Source organism: Chlorocebus sabaeus, chromosome 12, assembly GCF_047675955.1.
Source record: "Chlorocebus sabaeus isolate Y175 chromosome 12, mChlSab1.0.hap1, whole genome shotgun sequence".
Classification (NCBI taxonomy): Eukaryota; Metazoa; Chordata; class Mammalia; order Primates; family Cercopithecidae; genus Chlorocebus; species Chlorocebus sabaeus.
In genome coordinates this window covers 49079621-49091285 of record NC_132915.1, presented here as the reverse complement: position 1 = coordinate 49091285, position 11665 = coordinate 49079621, and the positions used below count along the sequence as shown (strand labels likewise).

General features: G+C 40.7%; 2 protein-coding genes across 4 annotated transcripts in view; one reads left to right on the top strand and one right to left on the bottom strand.

The window, feature by feature from the left end:
- Window positions 1-1468: 1468 nt before the first annotated feature.
- On the bottom strand, window positions 1469-11609 carry LOC103219880 (uncharacterized). Its single transcript, XM_073022223.1, has 5 exons — window positions 11597-11609; window positions 11142-11326; window positions 10312-11024; window positions 7457-7522; window positions 1469-5106 (listed from the first exon to the last, which is right to left on the bottom strand). Exons 1-5 carry the CDS (start codon window positions 11607-11609, stop codon window positions 5049-5051), a joined length of 1035 nt encoding a protein of 344 aa, XP_072878324.1. The 3' UTR covers window positions 1469-5048.
- SLC24A2 (solute carrier family 24 member 2) overlaps window positions 10574-11665 on the top strand; it is a 275663-nt gene continuing 274571 nt past the window's right edge. For 2 of the 3 annotated variants that reach the window (XM_007969128.3, XM_007969126.3), the window contains exon 1: window positions 10574-10683. The gene's annotated coding sequence lies outside the window, so the exon portion shown is untranslated. Of the gene's footprint in view, window positions 10684-10760; window positions 11037-11665 lie in introns of those variants that run through there. The other variant, XM_007969127.3, reaches the window with a different exon arrangement.

Below are 11665 nucleotides of genomic sequence, written 5' to 3'. Positions count from 1 at the left end.
ATGTGTATAATTGTAATTATTCCCAAAGAAGGTGATACAACTAGAAACAGAAAAATCACGTTTTTTAACCAGAAATAAAGTAAAGATTCAGAGAGAAAGGGCATACCTTATTTGAGAAAAAGTAGAGAGAGGCATAAATAGCTATAGCTATAGATCTTCAGTGAGACTTGCCATTTGTGTTACAGAACTTCAAAGGTAAAGGAAGAATACTTCATGCATATGAGCAGATAAAGCAAGTGAAAAAATTATGGATACATGTTTCTCTACATTAGCAAACCAGGTGACGGAGTCAGTGGAACAGTATCTGCAATTTCCGGGGTGTGTGTGTGTGTGTGTGTGTGTGAGAGATAAAGAATTTGATCAAACTTATTGTTCATATATAAAAGAAATGGAAAGATTTATCAATATTAAAGATCTCACCCATAGGCCCTCTTTGTAAAAATGACTTGGTAATTAAATCCAGCTAACCAAGGTATGAATTAATATTAAAACTGTACAAGTAAGAAAATCGTATTTTGGAAGAAGTAGATGGAGTATGCGACTTATTCAGTAAAGGACTAAGACTAACTATGGCTGTAGGAATTATTTTGTTCTATGCAGTTGGGAAAGGAGTTTTAAGAAAGAATGTTAAGTTCAGAAATGGCCTTGTTTTTAGCAACAAATCAGTACTACTAACATTGACAAATCAGCAAATACAAGTGGAATCATATTATATAAAATAACAAATGAAAGAAAATGATGAAGCATTAAAAACATAAATATCAAATGAGATGACAAATTTTAGATAAAGCATACTTCAAGCAACTAAAATGAATAAACTAGTTTATTAAGTGAAATTTAATCTCAGATTAAAAAATAAGATCCAATTCTATATAAACATGATACAGTCTCCAGGAAAGAACTCGCCCATACCAGATCTCTGACCTAAAGAACTGTAAGATAATAAATGTTGTTTTGAAACACAAAGGTTGTGGTAATTTGTTATGGCCTACAATAGAAAACCAGTAGCGTTAGAGGCACAAGGTGGGGCTGAAAATCTTAAAAATGCAATTATATCTACAAACACTGTTCCCCATCCTTTATGGCCAGGAGACTGCCCCTTCCCACACTGGCAAAAAGGGGAAGGTTGATTCTCTGTAGGAGCTAAGCCAGAGTTGTTCTAGGACATCAAGCAAAGCTGAAAATAAGGGTAAGCTACCTTAAAATCCATAAAGTGAAGAATAAAAGTCTCCCAGCCTCTTTTTTAGCTCAACTCTCATACTGCTGGCAGCCAAACACAAATACTTCAGAGAAGAGCTTAGAGAACCCACCCTGGGGAAATTGATCAGCCTAAGAAATTATGCACAGATACTGACATGTGTTTCTGGCAATGAAACGGTTGCATCCTCACTTGATTACCCTACAGTAAAGACCTCTACTTGGCAGGTTGCATCCAAGCAAAAGCTTTCATTAGCATTTTAATGCCTGATTCATAATTATTAACATACAACAAAGATCACCAGATGTATTAGAAAAGCCTGTGATATGAAAACCAGGCCAGAACAAATATTACAGTAAAAAGGAACTTGTGGGAAACAGAAACTTCAGGGAGCAGAATACACAATAAGCTACAGTAAATAGTCTTGTTAATTCAAAGATACTCATCATTCACCTACTACAGTAGGCACTCATTGTTCTAGGCATTCAACATAAAGTAATGAACAAACCAAATAAAATTTATACCTCATGAAACTTACATTATCTCATAGACATAAGAGAAGCTACAAGACCTATGAAATAAAAATGGGAAACAGTAATAGAAATATGCAAAGAATAAGATAGAACTTCTTAAAAGTTAAAAATGTGAAGACTTTTTACCAAGAGAAGGGTTAAATGATAAAGTTGATGAATAGCAAATGGAGAAAAGATAAAGTATTAATTAGAGGATCAGGCAAGGAAGGTCAATATGAAAATAATAGAGATTCCAAAAAGGAAAGAGAAATGGAGAGAAGAAAAGCTTTTTAAATATACACAAAACAAATTTCCCAGATATTTATGAGTTTCTAGGCAGAAAATAATGAATGAGAAAAGATCCACTCCAAGGTATATTATCATCAAGATTTAGAACACTGCAAGTAAAAAGACTTAAAGATCTCAAAAGAAAAAATAGATTCCATCAAAAAGGACCAGGAATTCAAATGATATCAGGCTTCTCTATAGAAACAATGAAATGTCAAATACAGTGAAGAAAGGATTGCCTTAAAAATATGGAGGGAAGATTATCTCTAACCTAGATATTTACACAAAGCCATACTTTGAAAATAGAGTATGAGAGTGGGAAAAATACATCAAAAACATACAAGAATTCAAACATTTTCCTCCTGTGCCCCATTCTGGGGAAGACACTGGAGGCTGTGCTCCAAAAAGCAAAGGCATAAACAAGAAAGAGGCTTCAGGACACGGGGTTTTTAACACAAAGAAGAGGCGCAGAAAATTCCTAGAATGAAGTACCATGTGGGAGACATAAAACTTGGGCATAGGCTGTCAAGGAAGAAACAAGAAACTGGAAGTTCAACTGACATGTTTGAAAACACTGAGGGGAAATGAACAGTTCTATCAGAGAGTTTGGGGTGAATTAGTATACTAAGCAGCTCAACTGATTCTTATAGTTACATAATTATAGGATGTAAATGCTGACTATTAATGTATTCCAAGTGGTAATATAACTATATGGGAAGAATGGAAGAGGGAGTATGGTGAGATGGAGGCTTCAGAGAGGGAAGGGGGAGAATATTGTGAGAGGAAGAAATCCACCTCTTCCCTGATAAAAATTTAAGAGCTAATATCCAAATCAGAAAGATCAAGAGACAGGAAAGTGACCCTACTACTTTGAAAGATGGTTCTAAGTACCAGGGAACAAAAACTTTAAAAAACAAAACAGCTAAAACCTTTGAATATGGTTCTTTCTAGAGACCAGGAAGCAGAAGTTTCGGGGAGAAAGATTTACAGTTTTTCCATATACATTTGGAGTATTTGAGGGGTTCAATATATGTCACCTGTCTTCCTATCTTGACTTCAAACAAATTGGGAGATGAGCATAAAGAGAGACAAGTGGAGAGGAACTGTCACTGTTATTACTAAGAAGTGCCAGTTTGGAGAATGGTGGGCATGAACCCCAAACAGGCTTATTACCTGAATCCCAGCATTGGGCCGGGTGGGAGTAGTGGGGGGTGCCTGCTCACATAGTGTCAGGATGCTGAGGGATACTCCCCAGCCCACTGGGATACACCCACCACATATGTACATACTGTATGGAGGAGATGGAGGAAGCTTTGTTCCAGCAGAACAACTTGAGACCCCTCTCCACAACCTAGCTGGGAAAATAGTGACATTGCTTTCAATTTTATGAATTGAATAAAACAAGTATTTTAGTTCAGTATTCAGAAACCACAGACACAGTAGCACCTTCCTTCTGGCTTGTCCTATGTTTGAGGCTCCAGGCACATGGCTCCTCTTTCTCAGTATTTTAAGTTTTATTTTATGTTGAAATTCTGAACCAGAAATAGGTAGAGAGTCTAGCTTAAGAAAGAAGGCAGCAGGAGCACAATTTTTTTTTTTTTTTTTTTTTTTTTGAGTCATAAAAAGCAATGCTCCTTGCTTGCCTTCCGAGCGGGCTGTCTTGCCTTTGTACCCTCTTCTCCAGTGTGCCTCCTTTACAAGTATTATTTATCCTTATTTCCTTACTGATGTGGCTCTGAGAGACGAGGAAGTACCCTAGGGGACTCTCAGGAAGTCCCTGCTGGAATCAGTAGCAATAGTAGCCAAGGGTTGAGACACCAAGTCTCTTGATGAAATGGACAGACCACACTTCTGCCCTTGGAGACCTCACACTGTGGCTTTTTTTTTTTCCAACTTTCCAACTTTTATTTTAGGTTCCAGAGGTAAACCTGCAGGTTTGTTACACTGGTAATTGCATGTCACAGGGGTTTGATGTACAAATAATTTTGTCACCCTCAAGTAGGCCTCCATGTTTACTGTTCCATTCTTTGTGTCCATGTGTACCTGATGTTTAGCACCCACTTATGAGAACATGTGGCATTGGTTTTCTGTTCCTGCATTAATTCACTTAGGATAATGACTATAACCTGTTTTGTTGCTCAGGTGCAATGAAGCTGAGCTGCTATTGCAAAGAGAGGCTTAATTTCAGGGCTTCCTGGGCTTTTAAGGCCAGAAAAATTCCTGTTCCTAATGTAAAAATAATAGGCATTCATCACTTCTCACCTCGTAAGTGAATAAGAAAAGAAGAAAAAGCAATCATGGGGGGGTTGGCCTTAAGTGCTGTTGCAGAAATCTCTGTCAAAAGCAAAGCAGTCTGCACTTTCATCCCTCAATCCCGCAGAACTTTTTTTCTACTTTTATGGTTCTCATTGAACTGAAAAGGAAAGCCACCAGACAAAAAATGAGCCCAATGCAAAGGAAAATAAAATCAGTCCAGATTTGGAGGCCTGAGGAGAACATTTCTTAAAGAACATCAGGATATTTTGATACTTATATCTGTGATTTTTTTAAACAAGCAAAGCAGATCCTCTTAGGAAGTAGACAACTATCCTTGATTGTTGACGGGCTGTTGGTAGAAATCCATAGGTTCTAAGTATATAATCTCAACAGGAAAAATGCAACTAACTCTTAGTTAAGTAGAGACTATCATATACTATGAGAAATAGAACTCGGGCTTTGGAGCCATTATTGGATTCAAAAGGAGCTGTTTGATATTGGGCAAGGTACTTAACCTCATTGAGCCTCAGTTTCTTCATCTGTGGATAATAATGGTGATAAAACTCATGAGCTTGAAAAAAGATTAGCAAACACTCTAGTTCATGGTAGGTGTGTAACATATCAGTTCCCTTTTCCCACCACTGATGCCCATCGTGGTAGTTACTATTGATGATCACCAAATCTTTCCATTCTTCTCCCAAGCGCACAATGCAACTGCACTTTCTTGCTCCCTTGAAAATAGATATGGCCATCTGATTTGCTTCAGTCCATAAGATATTAGCAGCAGTGATGCATCACTTCCAAGCTGAAGCTTCAAAAGCAAGTTCTAGGTTTGCCATGCATCTTTTCTCTCTGCAACAGCAAATGGCAGTGTTTCAGATAGTGACCAGCTTGGGGTTAGGAGTTAGGATGACACAGCAAACTTCACAAAGGACAGGTAACACAAGTGAGAAACAAAAACCTTCATTGTTTTAAGCCACTGTGATTTTTGAACTTTTTGTTACCATAGCATAACCTACATCCTCCTGACTGACTCACTTTCCTTTAAGTAACTGTATTTGCCATCATCTTAATTCACTCCACAGATATGTGTTGGCCAAAATGCCAAGCACAGGGCTAGATGCTGAGAAATGCATGATACTGACTCTTTGTTCTTATGGGGCTCATAGTAATGGGGGAAGAGTGAGGGTCATTGTCAGGAGTCTTTTAAAAATATCCCCAGTTCTTTTGCTTAGCTAAAGTCAAGGTTTGGAACTACTGCTTTTGTGCACATTGAATATTGCCTGCAATTGCTGATTGCCTGCAATTTTAATAACAGAGAAGCTAGAGATTTTAATAAAAGTCAGAAAAAGGGTGGTATATGTGGAGATAATGAAGAAAGAAATGATTAACAACGTATAAGTACTGTACTTCATTTTGTCCCTGGGTTGCCCAAAACTTTCTGACTCAGCTATCTTTTTATTTTTTTATTTTTTTTTTTGAGACAGAGTTTAGTTCTTGTTTCCCAGGCTGGAGTGCAATGGCGCCATCTCAGCTTATTGCAACCTCCGCCTCCCAGGTTCAAATGATTCTCCTACCTCAACCTCCCAAGTAGTTGGGATTACAGGCACCTGCCACCACACCCAGCTTTTTTTTTTTTTTTTTTTTAAGTGGAGACAGGGTTTCACCATGTTGGCCAGGTTGGCCGCAAACTCCTGACCTCAGGTGATCCACCTCAGCCTCCCAAAGTGCTGGGATTACAGGTGTAAGCCACCACACCTGGCCCTCAGCCATCTCTTTTACCTTCTGCTCATGACAGTTTACTAGAATTTTTTTCCCTTGAGACAAAAAAACAAGTCAAAAACAATAAAAAATTGCCAATCATTACTATGACTCCAGAGCTACTTGCTTCTTTAAAAATTCCTGAAGTTATAAAATATAAAGCCAAAGCAATGAATTTCTAATGGTGGAATTGTAGCTACAGTGGTCCCCTGGGGATGTTATTTCAGATGGGGCAAGAGGTTATTTCTAACCCTATTTTAAATCATGCCATCCTAGATAGCTATGTGAAAATGATATGGGTGCTTAGCAAAACTATTAACTAGCACCCCTTCGGCAGTTTTATATTAAAAATCCTTTATTAGCTTAAGTATGACCCAGTGATTTTTAAAATTCATTACTGATTTTTGAAAGCCTCCTCTTCAAAACAAAAAGAGCCCATTGTTCTTAACTAGTAATACTAATGACTCCTATAAACTATATGTTAAAACCAATCTTACAGCTAATAGAAGGGTAAATATGATGCCAACTAATGTTTATATTTACACAAGTATCTACAAATATAAAGAAGTGGCTCCTTAATAATTTCTAAAGAGACCCATTGATTAATCTACTTGAGTCTCTTAGCAAGTGCTACTGTTTAACAACTCATCTGATGGTAGTAAATTTTCTCCTGAAGCTATCCTTTCTTTATGACTAGGCAATAAGGTCTGTGGATCTGGGAGACCTACAGTTGTTATTCAATTCCTCTGCTTCCATGTAGTGTGACTTGGACAAATGACAGGCCTTGCTTTTCTCCATTGCTACCAAGATGGAAGTTGTAGCCTTCTCAACTGTTGTGGCAATTAATTGCCAAGTTCTTGGTCAACTGTCAAATCTTCAGTCGAATATGGATCTCACTGAGATGCTTTGGAACTGTGTGTCAAATAATTCTAGTCACTCCCACGACATTTATTTCCCCCTTCTCCCTTACTAAAAGAGCCCTGATTTTCTAAAAGATGACTATGTGCCCAGTTGAAACACCGTTTATACTCCCTTGCAGCTATGTCTTGTGGCCAAGTCATGATCAGTGGAATGTAAGTGAAGCATTGACAGTGTCCCTTCCTAAATAAAAAGACAAAGCCTAGTAAGGAGGCCTTCTACCTTTCACCATTCACTCTTTCCCTTCTTCCTGCCTGGAACACAGATGTAATGCCAAAAGAAGAAACCATTTTGTAGCCATGAGGATAAAGCCATACATTAAGAAAGACAGATCAAAGGATCTGGGTTCCCAGATAGCATCTTGAAGCTGTTTTATAAACGCTGGGCAGTCTGCTTTCAGACTTCTTTTAACCATGAGAAAAATAAATTCTTTTTTGGTTTAATCGCCAAGAATGAATTTTTTTTATATGCAACCAAATGCAAATCCCAACCAATACACTCTGTGGACTCATGAGGTCTTCACCTGGATCTCATTCCCCTTCTCACCAGATCAAGATTCAGGGTCATCTCTGGGCTGTAGGGGAAGAACCTGAAACCATAAAAATTATAGAAGATAACATAAGAAAAACTCTTCTAGACATTAGCTTAGGCAAAGAATTTATGACTAAGACCCCAAAAGCAAATGCAATAAAAACAAAAATAAGTAAATGGGACCTAATTAGAAATCTTCTGCACAGCAAAAGATATAATCAGAAGAGTAAATAGACAACCCACAGAGTGGGAGAAAATCTTCACAATCTGTGCATCTGACAAAGGACTAATATCCAGAATCTACAAGAAACTCGGACAAATCAAGAAGCAAACAAATAAAGTGAGCAAAGAACATGAATAGACGACTCCCAAAAGAACATATACAAACAGCCACAAACATGAAAAATGCTCAAAATCACTAATTAGAGAAAGGCAAATTAAAAACACAAGATACCACTTGACTCCTGCAAGAATGATCATAATTAAAAAGTGAAAAAACAATAGATATTGGCATGCATGTGGTGAAAAGGGAAAACTTTTACACTGCTGGTGGAAATGTAAACTAGTACAACCACTGTGGAAAACAGTATGGAGATTTTTTTTTAAGAACTAAAAGTAGAACTACCATTTGATCCAGCAATCCCACTACCGGGTATCTACCCAAAGGAAAAGAAGTCATTATATGAAAAAGACACATGCACCTGTTTGTTTATAGTAGCACAATTAACAATTGCAAAGATAAGGAACCAACCTAAGTACCTATCAACGAAGTGGATTTAAAAAATATGGTATACACCACAGAATACTACTCAGTCATAAAAAGAAATGAAATAATGTCTTTTGCAGCAACTTGGATGGAATTAGAGGCCATTATTCTAAGTGAAGTAACTCTGAAATGAAAAACCAAATATCGTATGTTCTCACTTAAAAGTAGGAGCTAAACTATGAGGACACAAAGGCACTAGAATGATATACACTTTGGGAACTTCGGGGGAAAGATTGGGAGGAAGTGAGAGATAAAAGATTACATATTGGGTATAGCGTACACTGCCCAGGTGATGGGTGCACTAAAATATCAGAACTTACCACTAAAGAACTTATTCATGTAACCAAAACTACTTGAACCCTAAAACCTATTGAAATAAAAATTTAAAAACAAAAACAAACAGCAACAACAAAAGATCCTGGTGGGAACAGTATGACATGGTTGTAGAAATAATTTTTTTAATTATGTTAAAATATTTTCTTTTAAGCAGAACTTTGTGCATGATATTCCCCTCCACACCCCATGTAGCCAGAGGCACCTATTGCCTCAGGGAAGAATAGGATTGTTAAACTAGGAAAATAGACAAAGGCAGGGTAAAAATAAAGCCTAATTAGTTACCCAGAGGTCCAATTTGTATAGAAAAAGCAAAATAAATGCACAATTGTTTTCTTTTTCCTAAAATAGTTTTGAAAATTATGAACTGGTTCCCTCTCAACCATCAAGCAATCCATCTGTTCAGTTGTTTTTAAAATATTATCAATTAATAGATATAATCATGTTTGATGTGTTTTAAACAATTGCGATTATCTTTTTTTTTTTTTTTTTTTTTTTGATGCTCAAATTAGCTCATCTTTGGTCAATGACTGCCTGTTTGAATTGTCCCCACAACCCTAGTGGTAGCTGATAGGTTTCTTACTTTCTGAAAATATTTACAGATAAAATGATATGATGCTCTGGGATTTGCTTCAAAATGATGACACAAGAAAAAGGGGTGTAGATGAAATATGACTGGCCGTGAGTTCATAATTGTTCAAGCTGGTGCTGGTCCCACGGAGATTCATTATACTACTTTCTTACATTTGTGTATGTTTGAAGTTTACTAAATTAAAAGTTAAAGATAAAAAAATTCAGTCAGGCACCTATAGTCTTCAAGCACTTGGGAGTCTGAGGCTGGAGGATGGCTAGAGCCCAAGAATTCAAGACAAGCCTGGGCAACATAGCAAGATCCAGTTTCGAAAGGAAAAAGGAAAAAAAAAAAAAAAGTTGAGTCTTGAATGCTGGCTTTGATTGGGAGGGAGGGGAGAGAAAAAGATTTCTAAGTTCCCAAGGCTTCCCTTGACTTATCGATGAGTAGGCAGAGAGGTCTGACTACAGAGCTGTACTCTAAGTTAGAGGTCATGGGCTCTCAGGATATACCCATTACCCCCATCATAAGGAGGGCATGAGGAAACCCTCTTGGATGGGGGAAAGAACAGAAGGTTGGAGGGTAAGGAGAGGGGAAAATGTGCGAAAAGCTTCCAGAGCTTCACGAGGTGGGTACCTCTTGGCAGCTTTGCTGGTGGGCACAGGGTTGGGTAAAAGGGGTTCCTTCACTACCAGTTTGTCTTACCATCGTCTTCCATTCTTCGGCCCAGATTCTAGTCTTTCAGCCCCAACAAGCCTGATTCTATTTCTTGTGGTCAAGGGGAACTTGCTTTCCAGACAGGACAGGAAGGAGCACTAGGCTGGAAATCCCGAGGCCAGAAGGCGAAGCCTATCAGTGATTCAAAATGACACTGGGTATTGGGTCTCACTTTCATCATTCATGAAATGAAAGGTCACCCTGCAAGCCTGAAGCCCCTGCAGTGTCCCAAGCATCCAAATCCAACACTCAAGAAACCCTGAACTCCAACAGCCTGTCCTGCAGGCCTCCGTTCCTTTTCACTGAACGTCTTTTTCCACCATTACACATCGCATCGCCGCCTAAAGAAAAGCGCGGCTGCTATCACTTTTTGCAGATGATTGGAGAGGCGGTGCCCAGCATAAGATGACCCCAAAGTTGACAGCACTTTCAGGCTTTGTGAATTAGGCGCGTCACCGACCTGTACGATTTCTCCTCTCTGCCCTTGCTCGCCTGCAAATCCTGACCCCCGTCCACACTGCGGAGAAATCTCCTAAGAGACTGCTGCCAGCGTCGCCTCTGCGCCCAGGAGGCGTGGAGCAAAGGACTCGGGAGCTGAGCGCGCTGCGGCCCCGCTCCCAGCGCGCAGCCCAGAGGGAGGGGCCGGCGGGGGCCGGGCAGCGGCAGACTCGGAGCGCCGGGCTCACAGCGGCTCAGTCTCCTCCCGAGACCAGCCCCGGCTGGCGAGAACGGCGGCCAGTGCGAGCCAGAGCCCGGGCCTGAGAGCGGCGGACCGCAGCGGCGGGCCGCGCTCGGGGGCCCCGCCGTGTGCGCGTCCTCCCATCTTATCCTGGTAAGTGCGGGCGGCTGCGCCCCGCCTGCTGCTGTAACCGCGGTGGTCGTGGTCCCCGGATCCCGGTTGCGGGCATCCCGTTGCTGCGCTACAGGCTCACAGGTGGCTCTGCCGTGGATGTGGGCGCCCCAGGCCCCGCTAGGAGTTAGCCAACTCTCTCTGCTCCGGGGAGCGGATTTGGAGCCCCCGCCTCTCCTACCCTTGCTTTTGGCTTGGGATGAGGAGCGCGGGGCAAGGCCTGCCGTCGGGGGAGACGCGTAGAGGGGCGCTTCCCTTCCCCAGTCACCTACAAACGACTCAGGGGGATGCGGGCCAACCGCCTCACCAAATGCAACCCAGCTCTAAGCTCACAGGTGGGGCGTCTGTCCTTTCGATTTATTTTCCTATTAATCCACCAGGGAAAGTTTGGGACCACGCAAGGCAAAGTTGGGGCGCGGCTGGGGGCGAACTTCTCCTACGGAGGCAGCTCTCGGGGAGACGAGCGGTGGGTTTGCAGGGGGAGCGAGGATCCGGCTGGAGATGACTTTGCGCCCGGGGAGTTGAATCTGTCCCTTGATGGTCGCCCGGGCCGGGCATTTAGACAATCCCCCGAGTGCTGTGAATCGCTTAATCGTTCCTGCTAAGCGTTGACGTTCGCAGCCAGCTGGGAATCTCCGTGATGGGTTCGGGTTATCTCAGGAGTAGCAGCAACTCAGCTGGGTTGATTTGTGCTCTTGCTTTGCTCTGAAAACCTGAGCTCCAGCTAATCTCAGTATTTAAGTAGCGTGTGTTTAATTAGCTTATTTTACACCTGAGATTATCTCAGCGACTGCCTCCAAAATGAAATCGTTGATATGGAAAAGAATAGTCTTTTTAAAGAAAAACTAAAAAGAGGACTCTTCAGAATATCAGCTGTCATGTCTGGCTATTTTACCCATCTCCTCCATGGGATAGAGAATGAAAACTCTGCTTTGGATATCTAACCTATTAAAGTCAGTGCTGG

Excerpts from the sequence above, each read along its gene's own strand:
- LOC103219880 (XM_073022223.1), bottom strand. Across the intron at positions 7,523-10,311 it reads AGAGAGGAGAAATCGTACAG|GTTCTTCCCCTACAGCCCAG; the intron begins GTCGGTGACGCG and ends TTATGGTTTCAG. Across the intron at positions 5,107-7,456 it reads AGAAGGGGAATGAGATCCAG|AGAGAAAAGATGCATGGCAA; the intron begins GTGAAGACCTCA and ends TTGCTGTTGCAG.